The following is a 15,139-nucleotide window of genomic DNA, read 5'->3' on the forward strand; positions in this document are numbered from 1 at the left end:
AACTATATGCCAAAAACATTTCTCCTAGAGTAATATGCTCTTGCTCACGGCAAAAAACATATCTCCAGTAGTCAATGTTATCTGCCTAAAGCCTCTTCTCAAGGACGCTATGACCTTCTGTGCGGATTCGGCGTTCGTAAAAGTGCCCTGACTATGCCTGTAACTTCCAAAAATGATGATACCAACGCCTATGCGTGTCAAAGATATGGCGGGGCTTTCCATAGCGTGAAGCGAAACGATGCATCGTTAACAAACTGAAGAGATTGCCGAAGACGATAGAAAGGGTGTTTCGCAGAGTAGCTTTCGTTGGGTCACGGCTAAATGTGTTCAGCACACACCTCACATCAACAACGTCTTCCGAAGGGATTAAAATCTCGTGTACCAAGTAAAAGCAGACACCGTGCTTCTTTTTTGCAAGTTCTACATGCCTCACGAGAACTAGCACTTTGACAAAATCAACACGAAAAGCGGCTCGAAACCGCAACCTATGGATTGGTATCGCGTGTGAATGTTTTCCCTTCCCATGACCACACCAACTAGAAATGTGGACAGCCATCCCATCTCCGTGAAGTTTTCGTAACAGCATGGCATCCTAGTCCACCAGGACACCTTGAAATCTTTCCTCGTATCAAAACTCATCATCCTTCCCGTCCGCATGGCCCAGTACACATAGCCTAGGCACTACCCGGCGGCCCGCCCATGTTCAGAAGGATATCTAACATGTCCATACCACCGATATCCGGTCCCATAGCCGTCTGATTGATCTCCGCACCCCACTGATCCAACAAAGGATCAAGTGGCAGCGCAAGCCAATCCTGATCTTGACCGGCGCCCCAACTCGCACCACTATTCGCCCACTGACTCCAACTGGTGTTGTTGTTGCCGTTCGAGTTATTGTTGTTTGTATTGCTGTTCTGGTAGTTCTGATAGTTGCCAGGCGGTGGCATGATGCTGATGGAGTTGCTGTTGGGGTCATAGGGTTCGGCTGAAATACCCCAAAGAGGTGTCGCGCGACCACTTGCACCAAGGCCCATGCTAGGGGAACCGGGCACGCTGGTGCCAGTACCGGAAAAGCCTGTTTGCTGTGATCCCATGTACGCCGGTGCGAGGTGGTTGGTGTTGTTGAGTGGAGCGGGCGGAGGCATCAATGGTGCCTGGTTCGGGCTCTTGCTCCCAGCGCGGGATATGCCACTCGAGCCGTTGGCAGCAAGGCGCACGAAGCGAGAGCGGATGCGGTGGGTCAAGGTTTCGACGAGGTCAGCGAAGCGGTTGCCGACGTGCACATCGTCGACTATGCTCGTTCGTAGGGCATCAACTGAGTCGCTGAGCAGGCTAAGGCTGACGGCCACGTCTTCTTCGGTTGCGCCCAACGCAAATGTCTTGAGCAGTATTATGGCCACACTGACGATGCGGAAGAACGTGCGCACTGGCGCATGCCGTAGATAGCCACCAGGATGCAGACCCTCCACCACCACTTTCAGTACGTTGCGTGACGCATCGATAACTTCGTTGATGTAGTGGCGATCGTTCGCGTACCATTTGACGAGTGTACTAAAGGGAATAGCGCCGCCGTCATCGTTGCCGGTGCCGGTGCCGTTGCTGTTTGGAGTGCGTCCGTTCATGCCATTGGGCTGAGCATGTGTCTGTAGCGGAGTGTTGTGTGTGCAGCGTTCTACCACCGCCTGGAGAGCGAGGGAGTTGAGATATACACGCGTGTACTCAAACTCGATGATGAGGACGTGGCGGAGTTGCGCCGGAACTAGAGGTTGTTAGACAAAGTGTGTGAGCAGTGCAATAACAGTCCTACCTTGAGGGGCTCGGTCGAAGCATTTCCTCCACTCCACCAATGGCCCTTGAAAGAACTTCAGCATCTCCTCGTAGCCTCCGGACTTGAGCAACTCCCTGGTCTTCCGTCGATTAGAGAACAACTTCAGGTTACCCATCTCCATGACCTTGGCAATGCGGGCCCAGAAGTCGAGCACAAGATCTTGAACAGCATGGCGTTCCTGCGTAGCGATGGATTCGAGCGGAAGGCGCTGGCCATCTGAGCGCATACCAAATTGCGCTGGAGGAGCCTTGATGCGACTGATCCGCTCTTTGTATAACTCAAGTGGCGATGGGCCGCCAACTAGGTTCTCATCCCGTTCAAGCTTGGGAAGCATAGAGGTGAGACCCAGTCTGCCACTGGTCTGGGTGACGTATATGATGAGCAGGTCGCGGAGATGGTTCTTCCTCCGGTAATAGGCCTTCACTGTCGCATGCGAGAGGTGCTGATTTGCCTCTTCAAACTCGGTCTCGTTCGTCTCGTCGAAGACACCAATCTCGAAAGCAAGGGTCATCGCGTTGCCCAGCAGCATCCAGCACATGCGGTCACTGCGCCAGCACGGCTCCAGCCAACTGTCGATGCGCTTATCGCCCACGCCTTTGTACATATCAGCCTTCGGTCCTGCCTCGTAGGGGTCGTCGGGGAGAACGAGCTCGTCGTCGTCATCGCCAGGAGGGAAGTGCAGCGCGCGAGGATGCCATTCGGTAAGTAGCATCAGACTCTCCACAGTGCCAAGTGTACGAAGGCCCTTCCGCGACAGAGGATTCACGTCGGATCCAGGCTGCTGGCCTGCGCCACAGAAGCCGCCGCCGAACTGCTCTTGTCCGAAGATCATGCGATCTATCATGCCCTGCAGGTACTTCCATAGCTTCTCGTGGATAAGGTATGACCGAGACGTTGCGCCAACACCACTCGAGCCGCTAGGCTGTGAATACCTCGCCGAGATGGTCAATAGGGTGATGACCAGCATAGGCTCCTCCTTAAGCAGCTTCGCGTGAAAGGCATGATCGCGGTAGTCGGGCACGACGATGGGTGTGAGCGGCGATAGGAAGGCGTAGAAGTAGTCGATGTATGCGATTGCCTCTTTTGCCGTGAGCCATCCTGCGCGCACAAAGCGGAACTTCGACCAGGCTCTCACGGCGTCGGCGAAGGCAGCTTCGTTCGGAGGGTCGGGCAGCATGGGCTGCTGTATAGCCGGATCGACCGAGGGCTCGACGGTGGCGCGCGAGTTGGCGCGCGCATGGGATGTGTTGGGCCGGGGGCTTGCGAAGTTGGTCTGCGAGCCTGGGGTGCTGCCGAGGGTCGGTCGCTGCATGCTCGAGCTGCTTCCGGTGCGGTGGTGGTTGTTCATGCCCGCCGCCTCGAACAGCAGGTTCAGCGCATCGTGGCCGCTGTAGACCTCGCCCGCCTGCAGCGTCGCGACCGTCTCGTTGTTCACCTTCTGGTCCTCTTCCTCGTTGGGCGTTTGCTGGTGGCCGCCCGACGTGTTCGGCCGTCGCAGCGGTTCGTATCGTCCGATGGAGCCGCCTGGGGTCAGAGGCTGCGATATATACGCCGGGTTGGTCGTCGTGGTGATCAGAGGCTCCGGCAGGCCATCTGAGCGCTGGCGCTTCCGGCCATTGCGCAGCTCGTAGTCGTCGACCTCGTCATAGTCGTCCTCGCCGTCGGCCTTGCGCTTCCGGCGTGTCGCAGAGAAGAAGCACTCCTTACTCTCCCTCCTGCATCGCACGCAGGGCGGGTCGTGTGGGTTATCTACCGGGCCAAGATCTAGACATATCAGCAATTGCGCGATAAGCACTCTGCAGCGTGAACGTACCGCATCGCACCTTGCGGCGTCTGCACGGAATGCAGGCCTGGTAGGTGCGCGTGTGCTGGGCATTCTGCGTGCGCGGCGGTGGAGAAGCGTTGGAGCCCGCCGTCGACATGGTGGTGGTGGATTACGGTCGGCTTGCACCGGCTGAGAGCTGGCGGACTTTGGCTCTGATAAGGGCTGGAATACCGCCGAGGCTCCTCAATCCAGCGAGACGGTACCTGCATGCAATATGCAGCGAGTGTGCGCAACGGTAACGCCTACAGGAAGGTCTTCGTGTATGACTCCGCGTAATTCTGCTATTTGTTATCGTCGACTTGAGCTTACGGTACTGAGGCGTCGAAGGACTCGGGAGCGGGTCACGAGCGCGGGGGCTTTGGCTATTACGGAATGGCGTGTCCGCTCCTCCAATCTTGAACACAACACCACGTAACAGTCCATAACTCCCTCGGGTACCTCACGATCCACTGCCGGGTCACGCGTTGAGTGTGGCCGTGCAATCCGCTGCTTACGTCAGGCCGACCGATGCGTCCTGGAAGTACCTGCTGCTCGCGGCATGTGATATGCTCGTGCACTCTGCGCGTGGCACAGCACCCAATCCGGCCAATGGGCAGTGAGCGGAGACCACGAACGTCATATCCGTCGCCTTTGTCCGTGTCTCCATCTGGCACGGTTGGTGGCTGGGATGTATATTGTCGCTACTCACGCGTCACGAACAGCCCGAGGTCGCGTCTCGATGACATGCCATAGCTTCTACTAGCGCACAATTGCATAAGCATGTACCCAGGTAGGAAGGATGGCTACAGGCCTTTGACAGAAAGCAGAATTATATTTGAGCTGGAGATATGGATGGATGCAACGCCAGCATGCTTAGCACCCGTTAAGCCGGAAGACGAGTACCTTCAACACATCCTCCAACACCCTATGGCCACGCAATGTATCCAGACAGTCATCTCATCAATATCGACATGACAATGTTGCATCTCTCCAAGGTGCGGTCGCTGGCACCACCCCGGGTTCCCTAGCACCAGAACCCACAGGTCATGTCCGAAAGCTGCAACGCCGTTAGTGATCGTACCATCAAGGAATCCCAGGATGACTTACCCTTGGGTGATCGTTCTGGTGATTCTCATCACAGCCAGTCTCGGCGCGCGTCCACGGGTTCCAAGAGCAAATGCCCATCGCATCCGGGGTGTTCTGAGTCAGAGTGCTCCAGTAGCCACCCTTCGGCTCAAACGCAAAGTACATCTGCCTGTCGTCCGGACTATAGACTACAATCAGACCGCCCATGCCCAACAGCCTCACAGCACCCTTGTCGATACGACCGGTCCCCTCGGGGTACGTGGCGACGGATTTGCGGTTGTTGTCTTCGACGCTGTAAAGCATGCCAAGCATCTGGTTGTGCCAGCCTTCAGCGGGCGTGTGAAGACACTGCTGGAAGAGTTGCAGCTTGAAGGAGCAGAAGCCTGGGGCGTAGTCCACAGAGGTTGAGTTGGTGCCGGCTGGACTGGGCGGCATTGAAAGGATATCGGGGATCGCCTCGGAGCGCGCGCGCTTCACGGTGAAGTCTGACTCGGGCTTTGTGCAGTCGAATTCGCAGGTCAGGGCTTGAGACTTCAGAATGGTCAGTGGGAGTAAGCAGAAGAGTATCTTGAGAACTAACTCGATGATTGCGGTCACTATCGTTGCAATCCAGCGGCAGGTTGTCCCACGGCTTAGTGGTGCAGTTGAATTCGCTGTCTCCATTCTGGTTAGGCCATTCAGCGTCGCCGTAGATGACTATCTCGCGTCAGCACTTTTGGAATCCCAGTGGCTCGCGATAGTACACACATCCGATGCTGTCCCTCTCATATCCAATCTTCAGTTTCTTTCCAGCAACCACGCCCGTGAGCGTCTCTCCATCGGTCAAGTCAATGAAGTCGGTTTGCTCCATGAACTGGTTGCCAGCGCCATCATAAACGGGTGAGAGATCGACGTAAGTGTTAGCGTGGTCGTCCCAGCAATCCTGAGTGACGACTGCGTCGAAGGAACAGCGACCGGGTGTGAAGTCGGGACCGACACCTTGAGCGACTACAGAGGTAGTCAACAAGAGGAGCGCGGAGGCGACAAGGGTAGATCTGATGAACATGTTGGTAGTAATCGTGTTTCCAAGGCGGCGGGATGATTGAGGAAGGTAGCAAGGGTAGGAATAGGCTGGGGCGGAAGGTGAGTGTTGTAACAGGTGATATGACGTGATCGCTGGTCGCAAACGCTCAAATGTTGGGCAGTTCAGGTAATGAATGTGTTGTGGTAATCCTGAGAATGAAGGGGTGGTTCAAGGTTAAGAGTGCCCAGGTACCCACTGCACTTTCCTGGGACAGGGTAATGACTGGGCTTTCAGGATCCACGTTCGATCCAAAAACTCGTCTCGTTGCCCGTCCGAGCCGCGATTCTTTGTTTCTGGTGCGAGTCCTCCTGACAGATCCGGCGATCTCGCGTTTGTCATGACGCCAACAAGCCACCTGTCGATGGAATGCTGCCCAAGATGTGAGAGACACTTGTGACTTGTGGTACATACTCCAATACTTGGCGCTACGTATGTGTAAAAAGACCAACAATTATTGCGACGCTCACCATTGTCTGATGCGTAGATAGAAGCTCGTGGTATGAGGTCGCGCCGGATCAGGCTGCCAAGGCTGATGTAATGCTACCCTACTTTGTTCGCGATTGGCAGTTGCAGACAGTACATCCCAAAATTCAAAGCCCTAAAGATGTCCACATGTAACTACGAGACATAGCTATGTTGATTGGAGCTCATGTAGTCTCTTACTGCAAGACCCGAGACAAACGCGAACGTGTAATCGCCCATGGACGGCGAACATCCCGAGGTCTCTGGCTGGCAATGACTTGTCACTTCCTCAGTTTCTACCTAAGTACCTAGTCGATATACGTGATCAAGAGATGTAGTGTACTCTCATGTATGTAGTATGCGCGTTTCACCCCGCATGTAGCAGCCAATGTTTGAGACTGCATAGTCGAGGTTACACAGCAGCGCAGGCAGTCACCCACATAAGAGGTCAAAGCGCGACGGCTTGCCCCGTTTGCTCATCGACAGATTGCAAGCCTGCCTACTTAAATGATAGTAATCATATTTTACGACATCTTTTAAACCCCGGAACGTATCCAATTCCATTCTCGTACCTTTATAGTCCATTCGACATGTCTTCCGATACACATTCATCCCACGCGGACGAATCGCCGTCGCCGCTCTACGAAAAGCGATCGATCCCGGGAAAGGGAAACGGCCTTGTCGCGTGCGCCGATATACCAGAGGGAACCCGCATTCTGTGTGAGAAGCCGTTGTTCACTCTAGTCTCCGCAGCGAACATGGTCGATAATGCTGTATTGGCGAAAGTGAGATCTCTCGCCAAGGACCAACAACGCCAGTACCTCGGTCTTCACAACAACTATCCCAATAACAACATCTTCTCCGGTATCTTCAAGACCAATGCTTTACCATGTGGACCAGGCTCGCCGATCGGTGGTGTGTATCCAACTATCTGCCTGATCAATCACTCTTGCGACTCCAACTCCCATCATAGCTGGAACGACACGACAAGCAGCGAGACCATACACGCCCTTCGAGACATCAAAGCGGGAGAAGAGATCACAATCTGCTATAAAGATCCTGAGACTTACCAGGCGCGACGCGCTGAGCTCAGAGGCTCGTTCGGGTTTGATTGCGACTGCAGTCTTTGCTCGCTTCCACTTGAGGAAAGACAGAAGAGTGATGCTCGCCGCACCCGCATCGCGCAACTCGATGCAGACATCGGTGACCCGAGCCGCGTCATGAACAGCCCAGGTACGTTCCCTTGATCACCCCCATTCGAGTCTATACCTACTGACGCACTGTAGTACGTACAGCAACTAAGGCTAGCCGAAACCTTTGAACCGGCTCGGTGTTAGCTGGAAAGACATTCGCTAACTCATGTGCGTGTCATTTAGGTCAAGGTCTTAGCAGACTGCCGAGAAATGGTACGTGTCCTGAACGAGGAGTTCAAGTGCGTCACCTCTTTACATGCAAGATTGTATTACGATGCGTTCCAGGTCGCCATTACACATGGCGATCAAGCTCGTGCTAGCGTCTTTGCGGGCAGAGGATACGACGCCCGGCTCTTATGCGAGGGGGACGATAACCCGGAGACACGCAAGATGAAGGACTTCCAGAAAAACCCGAATACACACCGCAACTTTGGAGCATCGAAGCGATGGAGGACTAACAAGACTGCGGTTCCCAAAGGTCGGGACGAGGCGGAGTTCGAGGATTGGCTCTGGCGGTCGTGATCAGGTCAATCCGCGAACTTGAGGGTGTGAGATATCCTTGGACAGGAGCCTATAAGGGTGATTGTATTGGGTATGAGCAAACAGTGGTTTTGAGCGGTGATAGAGCGGCTTGACAGCGTGATGAGATTCTGGTTTGCGCTTAGCTGGTGTAGGAAGCTCACTCACTCACTCACAATGCATTTCTTCTAGACCCTTACCCTTCTCTTACCCTCACTCGCAACACAGTGTGCGCAGTAGCTTCTTTGTCAAAGCGAGATAAGAGCGTACAGATCACAAAAGTTTACTACAGCATCGGCGCTTGCAGGAGATTATAGTTGACTTCTGCAGTCAGTTCGACTACCGCCGCATCCCATACGATGAGTTCCTCACTCTACGACGTTCGAAAGATCCCCGGAAAAGGCAGGGGCCTGGTTGCCCGCTCCGCCATTTCTGAAGGCACTCGTATCCTCTCCGAGAAACCGCTGCTCATGATACCTAACAACATGTCCAACGAGCAACTGGAGGCTCGACTCGCACGAGATCTAAAGGCCCTAGACAAGACTCAGCAGCGACAGTTCTTTTCCCTTCACAACAGCTACACTGGCAAGTATGTCCTCGGCGGTATCTTCAAAACAAACTCGATGGCTTGCGGCAGCGACTTGTCTGCCATTGCAATCTTTCCTACCATCAGCTTCATCAATCACAGCTGTCTTCCAAATAGTCATTACAACTGGAATGACTCCATGGGTATGCAGACAATCCACGTCACTCGCGATCTCAGCGCTGGAGAAGAGATAAGTATCTGCTACACCGACTCTGGAAGTGCCAGTGTTCGCCAAGCTTACTTGAAGAAGCATTTCGGGTTCGACTGTTCGTGCGCAATCTGCTCGCTCTCAGCTACTCATCGGGATGCCAGCGACGCGCGTCGTGAGGAGATCTCTCGGCTTCAGGACACATTTGCTGAAATAGATCGTGCCAGCTGCAAGCCTGAAGAGGCATTCTTCGACCTTCGGAAGATAGTCGAACTCTTGAATAAGGTACGTGATCACGCTGAGTGAGACTGCAAGCCCATACTGATGGTTTCCAGGAGTTCAAAGGTGCTGCCAAAGTCCCGGAGGCGGATATCTACTGCTACGCGGTACAGCTTAGTCTCTTCCATAGTGATGAAGCGCGAGCAAGTGTATTCGCTGAGAGGGCGTATAAGGCGTTGCTCATCTGTGTGGGCGAAGACGGTGAGAACACACAAGAGATGAAGGACCTGATAGACAACCCAGCCTCTCACGCAGACTTTGGATCGTTGTCGAGCAGGTGGAGATCTAACAAGTACGATGCTCCAAGAGGTCGAGACTTTGGCAAGAGTCACTTCGAGGACTGGCTTTGGCATTCGGTCGAGAGGTTGGAGACGGCGGACCTTAGCGATGATTAGTTCATCAACTGTTGGCGGGGATAGGACCTCGTAGCCAGTTTGGAGGTGCATCTTTGCGGCGAGTAAATTCGGATGCCTATGCGAATCAGAACTAGCTTGTAATAGGGGATGCATCATATTTCCGCAACACTGTGATCCTTCTCTGTGCTATAGCGGATGTAGTACATGCGGCGGTGTTGTTGCAGACTTCGCAAGTAGTGCGCACTGCATATCCCGACAGTATCTCAAACGAAGACGAAGAGCGGGTGTGGTGCCTGCTGCCTCCAACGAAGTCGATGATCTGCTGTTCAGGAGTCGAGGACGCGAGAGGTGCGCGGCTTTTCGGGCCGATTTCGGCATAGATCAGCACGCGAGCTGCACTCCAAGGTGGGCGGCGATGCTTCTGCATCCGCATCCCGCCCCCACCTCTGCACACTAGAGAAGCTCCATGCATGGAGCACCGAAGACCACGCGATGCTCTCTCATGCGATCGTTGTCGCGCGAAGAAGCTAAAGTGCTCGAAAGATGCGCCAATATGCACTTCCTGCGCCCATAGCGGCTCGCACTGCCATTACAGTGGCAAAGTCGCTAGATCACCCTTGACGCGGGCATACCTCACGGGTGTAGAGAAGCGACTGCACGGTCTGGAGTCCCTGGTCACACAATTGCTACCTGGAGTTGATATTGAAGACTTGTTATCAGCTCCGAATGTGGCTGGCTCTGCACGATCCGTCATCATCCAGTCTCAGACGCCAGAAGTAGCACCAAGCCCCCAGGGCAGCACCCACTCAAGCACACATGAGCCTGCGTTACCTGAAGCTGTACCCAACAATGTCGATGGCTTCAATTGGCAAGAAGAAGACGTCAATGTCGATGGGCTGACTGATGGCATGGCCGCCCTGTCAGTCGAGCCTACTGGTGTAGGTTATTTGGGTCAGTTGCTTCAGTCGAAGAGCAAAATGCGTGACTGAAACTATCTAGGCTCGACTTCTGGGGTCGTTTTTCTTCGATGTTTGCTTGACTGGGCCGGCTTTCTGCACCAGTCTGTTCCCCGGCCTCAACAGAGTGTGGCGACCCCATCCGCTTCCTTTCGAAACGTATTGGCATCATCGCACATCTCGCATGCAGCCCTCACAACACAGCTGTCGTCGAGCTTGATTGATGCCTACTTTGCCAACTACCACGTGGTCTATCCATTTGTTCACGAAGCAACATTCCGGGCGCAGTACCATGAAGTCGTCCCGCGGCCCTCAAAAAAGTCGTGGAACATGCTTTCTCATGCGATCATAGCACTTGGCGCGTGGTCGTTGAATAACGATCAAATTGGGCTGGAAGACTACCTATACCGCCGGGCCTTGACCTTGGGTCAGGAAGAGTCTGTGTTTGAAGCTGCCAGCCTGACTTCTGTACAAGCGCTCATACTTCTGAGCAACCTTAGTCAGAAGCGCAATAGCCCAAATACGGGATGGAATCTGTTGGGCCTCGGCGTTCGCACAGCGCTCAGTCTAGCCCTCCACAGAGAACTTCCTCACTGGAACATCACCCTGATAGAGCGCGAGACGAGACGTCGAGTATGGTGGGGTCTCTACATCTTCGACAGTGGAGCTTCGACGACATTCGGTCGCGCGATCATGTTGCCTGACCAAGAGACTATGGATGTCCATCCTGTGCTGAACATCCACGACGAGGTATGACCGTCCAGCGAAGTTTGTATAGCCGTCGCGAAACTGACCCATGCTAGTCACTTACTCCACAAACCACAACGCTGCCCACTGAGGTTGGAGAACCGACTATATACTCCTCTCTCGGAGTACAGAGTAGTTTTCACCTACAGACGAACCACATCTCAAACAAACTACTAGCCGAGCCCGGGCTCTCTGCGGAGGCCGCGCTCGCTTTGAACGCTTCCATGGATGCGTGGACACACACAGTTCCGACATATTTCCAGCTTTCGCATGCGCCCAGGTCGACGGCTCCGTGGTATTCATTCGCTCGCTCTCGGCTGTGGTGGAGGTTCTGGAATCTCAAGATCATCATCTTCCGACAGATATTGTTGCGCCGAGCCATCTCCGAGCGAGGTCAGATCCCAGACCTAGCCATGCAGTCAAGCCAAGAGGACTGTAAGCGAATTTGTCTCGAAGCTGCGCATTCTACGGTGGTTTCGATACATCAGTATGCAACACAGGACTTGAATAGACTTGAGGGTTGGTACTCGACGTAAGCATCTAAATTGGACCCTTCATATCAATGTCTAAGCTAATCGGGTTACAGGTACTTCCTTTTCCACGCGGCACTAGTAATAACGCTCTGCATCATCAGCTTCCCGCGCGCTGAGGAGACTGCGATCTGGTATGAGGATGTTCGCTTGGCCCGAACCACCTTCCGCGAACGGCTTGTTGGGGATTCGCTGTCAGCCCGCTGCGTGGCCATCCTTGACCAAGTGGTGTCTGACGGCGAGTTGGACTCCGGTACACTGCAGGATCTGGAGCTGGACAAAGACGCCTTGAGTACGTTTCCATGGTCCGTTGAGTCCAATGAGTTATTCAACTCCTTCGATTGGGATTTTACTACGTCCGGTTTCTAACCTCGGGCGCAATCTTAATGGCACGATGCCTCAATTCTCAATGATGACATCCGGCTTTACCATCATGGATCGTATCAGTTCGCCGTTTGGAATGTCATTCTCCTCTGCTCGTGCGATTGCAGCTGACATCGACGTCTCGATGCCAGCAGCAAGGTGACGTTGTGCTAGCCTATCACGAACCGTGCCCACAGGCGCGTCGACAAACCATCTGCAGAGTGTCAGTACCAACCCGCCAGGCGATAGATATGACCATGACCAACCTTTCATCACACATCTCGGCAATCTGATCCCATGGGTCTTGTTTCAAAAGTGTATAGTTGCCCTCAACAATAACCAGTCGAGTACGAGAAGAGATCTTGATAGCGTCTTGCACGGGGTCCTTGACAGCATGGTCGAAGCCGGGTGCAGGAATACAGATGTCGGCTTCGCCATCCCTGGTGACGGGAGCTTCTTTGAGTGTCTTGACAAGCGTCACACACGCCTTCGCATCAAATGTAAAAGGCGCCCCACGTCTTTTGAACGCTACTTCGGCATCATCGAAAGTCGACAGGATTTCCCGAGTGTAGTGGAAGCCGTCCTAGTGCTCGTCAGAGATGTGGCATCGCGGGTTTCGGTTGGCTCCTACCATCGGTACAACAGCAACATCTTTGATACCTCGCGCAGCAAGCTCAGAGACGAGCGCATCAGACACCGTTGACTTTCCCGCGCCTGGCACGCCTGCAAGAGCAACAAGCATGCGATGACCGGGATTGGTCGCTTGGCGAGACAGAAGGTTTCCCGTGCGCTTGGCCACATCGAGTATGGCTGCACGCAAGGCGTCCACCTTTGATTCGGCTGGCATCATCGGCGACTCTGGAATAGCAGTCACGAAATGCTTAATGAGATGCGAAAATGTATGAGATGCTCGGGTGAAAAGACTGGCACAAGGTGAGCAGTGTTACAGTTCTGCATGCGACGAGCTATGATCTAAAGATCACGTTGGCGTTGTGGAGTTCGTCGGACGACAGCTGTCCGAGCATAAGTCATGTTGGAACCCCAGTTCCCACAACTGAATCAGGCAACTTTACCATGCGGGGATCCCGCATGGCACTTACGACTACCGGCGTAGACGCATGGAGAATCGTGGAGTCGGACGACAGTGCTCCGAAGGTGTCGGACCCCAGCTACGATCGTGAAGTTCTCATGCGATCGGCAAAGGTATATAAGCACGCGACACTACCACTACTAGACTGCCTACTCATAGCTGATTCCAACCATCGGAGCCGAAATTGGCATATCCACAAAGAAGACGGCCAGCATGTCTTCAATCCAGGATGTTAACGCCGACGGAGTTGCGCCAAAGATTGGTGTCTACAAGGAGCTGAGACAAAACCCATACCTCCTTGGCCTGTCCGCTGTAAGTCGATACGAGGCCAAACCTACCTCAGTCCCAACTAATATGCATAGTTCGCCTCACTGGGCGGTTTTCTCTTCGGTTATGATCAAGGTGTCGTCTCTGGAGTGTTGACCATGGAGTCTTTCGCGGCATCCTTCCCGAGAATCTCCACAGACAGCTCCTTCAAGGGCTGGTTCGTCTCGACTTTGCTACTCGCCGCTTGGTTCGGTTCTCTCGTCAACGGACCAGTAGCCGATCGCTTCGGTCGCAAAGGGTCTATCATCATAGCTGTCGTCATCTTCACCATCGGCTCTGCGCTTCAAGCTGGCGCGATCAACATTCCGATGGCCTTTGCAGGTATGAGATATCCGGCGAAGTACAAATACAATTCAAACTGACAATATCCACAGGCCGCGCAATCGCTGGTTTTGCTGTTGGCATGTTAACCATGATTGTACCAATGTACATGAGTGAGGTCTCGACTGCCGGCATCAGGGGCACTCTAGTCGTTCTCCAACAGCTTTCCATCACACTCGGTATCCTTGTCTCCTACTGGCTTGAATTTGGCACCCAGTACATTGGAGGCGTACGTTGCGCGCCCGACATCCCGTATACTGGTGGCACTGCAGCAGAGCCTACCTTCGACCCACGAAACGATGTTGGCCCGAACGGCTGCACCGGTCAGAGCGATGCTGCGTGGCGCGTTCCTTTTGCGCTCCAGATCTTCCCCGGTCTCGTTCTCGGTATCGGTATGCTGTTCTTCCCCGAATCACCTCGCTTCTACTGTATGCGCGATAATGAGGAGGCTGGTGTGCGAGCACTCGCCCGAGTTCGTCGCACCTCTCCAGATGACGAATCCCTACAAAAGGAATATCTCTCGATCAAAGCCGAAGTCATGTTTGAGGAACAATACAACCGCGAGAAGTTCCCGGGCAAGTCTGGTGTTTCGCTGTATCTTTCCGGCTACTCAACACTCTTTTCGACCTGGCCATCTTTCAAGCGTACTGCTATCGGTTGCTGTGTCATGTTCTTCCAACAGTTCATCGGATGTAATGCGATCATATACTACGCGCCGACAATCTTTGGTCAACTAGGACTCAGTGGCAAGACGACTGGTCTGCTCGCAACAGGTGTTTACGGAATAGGTATGTGAACTACTGTCAGACGCCACGAAATTTGATTACTAACTCGATCCTCTAGTCAACACACTGTCTACTCTTCCTGCGCTCTTCCTCATCGACAAGATCGGCCGCCGCCCTCTCCTCCTCTGCGGTGCCGCAGGTACTTGCATATCCCTTTTGATTGTCGGCGGTGTCATCGGCGGTTACGGATCTACTCTCAAAGACCACCCCGCAGCTGGCTGGACGGGTATCGCATTCATCTACATCTACGATGTCAACTTCTCGTACTCCTGGGCACCAATCGGTTGGGTCCTACCCTCAGAGATTTACAACATCGGTAACCGCTCAAAAGCCATGTCTCTGACTACCTCATCGACATGGATGTGCAACTTCATCATCGGTCTCGTCACACCCGATATGCTGGAGACTATTGGTTTTGGCACATATATCTTCTTTGCTGCTTTCGCTTTGATCGCGTTCGTGTTCACGTGGTTCCTGATACCCGAGACAAGAGGCAAGAGCCTGGAGGAGATGGACGCTGTGTTCGGTGACAGCACTGCGCACGAGGAGAAGACGAGGCTATACAACATTGCGCAGAGTTTGGGACTGGAAGAGGCTGAGGCTGCGGCATTCGATGAGAAGCCCACGAAGGCGCTGCAGACCGAGGTGACGCACGTATGAGAATAGTCTACATAGCTAAACACCGTGAAGCGTACA

At 53.8% G+C, this 15,139-nt stretch overlaps 6 protein-coding genes across 6 annotated transcripts; 3 read left to right on the forward strand and 3 right to left on the reverse strand.

The window, feature by feature from the left end:
- Positions 1 to 674: 674 nt before the first annotated feature.
- On the reverse strand, positions 675 to 3,750 carry J4E88_000342 (uncharacterized protein; the record flags this gene model as incomplete). The annotated part of the gene is made up of 3 exons (XM_049394021.1): positions 675 to 1,759; positions 1,808 to 3,592; positions 3,642 to 3,750. 3 exons carry the CDS (start codon positions 3,748 to 3,750, stop codon positions 675 to 677), a joined length of 2,979 nt encoding a protein of 992 aa, XP_049259850.1.
- A 906-nt stretch (positions 3,751 to 4,656) lies between these two features.
- Positions 4,657 to 5,763, reverse strand: J4E88_000343 (uncharacterized protein; the record flags this gene model as incomplete). Its single annotated transcript, XM_049394022.1, has 4 exons — positions 4,657 to 4,689; positions 4,740 to 5,249; positions 5,299 to 5,414; positions 5,466 to 5,763. The coding sequence occupies 4 exons, from the start codon at positions 5,761 to 5,763 to the stop codon at positions 4,657 to 4,659; spliced, it is 957 nt and encodes a 318-aa protein (XP_049259851.1).
- Positions 5,764 to 6,833: 1,070 nt separating this feature from the next.
- J4E88_000344 (uncharacterized protein) lies at positions 6,834 to 7,958 on the forward strand (the record flags this gene model as incomplete). Its single annotated transcript, XM_049394023.1, has 2 exons — positions 6,834 to 7,476; positions 7,636 to 7,958. 2 exons carry the CDS (start codon positions 6,834 to 6,836, stop codon positions 7,956 to 7,958), a joined length of 966 nt encoding a protein of 321 aa, XP_049259852.1.
- Positions 7,959 to 8,314: 356 nt separating this feature from the next.
- Positions 8,315 to 9,363, forward strand: J4E88_000345 (uncharacterized protein; the record flags this gene model as incomplete). Its single annotated transcript, XM_049394024.1, has 2 exons — positions 8,315 to 8,974; positions 9,025 to 9,363. The coding sequence occupies 2 exons, from the start codon at positions 8,315 to 8,317 to the stop codon at positions 9,361 to 9,363; spliced, it is 999 nt and encodes a 332-aa protein (XP_049259853.1).
- A 2,593-nt stretch (positions 9,364 to 11,956) lies between these two features.
- On the reverse strand, positions 11,957 to 12,770 carry J4E88_000346 (uncharacterized protein; the record flags this gene model as incomplete). The annotated part of the gene is made up of 3 exons (XM_049394025.1): positions 11,957 to 12,134; positions 12,187 to 12,503; positions 12,552 to 12,770. 3 exons carry the CDS (start codon positions 12,768 to 12,770, stop codon positions 11,957 to 11,959), a joined length of 714 nt encoding a protein of 237 aa, XP_049259854.1.
- Positions 12,771 to 12,994: 224 nt separating this feature from the next.
- Positions 12,995 to 15,103, forward strand: J4E88_000347 (uncharacterized protein; the record flags this gene model as incomplete). The annotated part of the gene is made up of 5 exons (XM_049394026.1): positions 12,995 to 13,123; positions 13,170 to 13,322; positions 13,373 to 13,658; positions 13,712 to 14,446; positions 14,502 to 15,103. 5 exons carry the CDS (start codon positions 12,995 to 12,997, stop codon positions 15,101 to 15,103), a joined length of 1,905 nt encoding a protein of 634 aa, XP_049259855.1.
- Positions 15,104 to 15,139: the final 36 nt, after the last annotated feature.

This window comes from Alternaria novae-zelandiae (assembly GCF_023758075.1).
Source record: "Alternaria novae-zelandiae strain BMP 2774 chromosome Unknown scaffold_1, whole genome shotgun sequence".
NCBI lineage: Eukaryota > Fungi > Ascomycota > Dothideomycetes > Pleosporales > Pleosporaceae > Alternaria > Alternaria novae-zelandiae.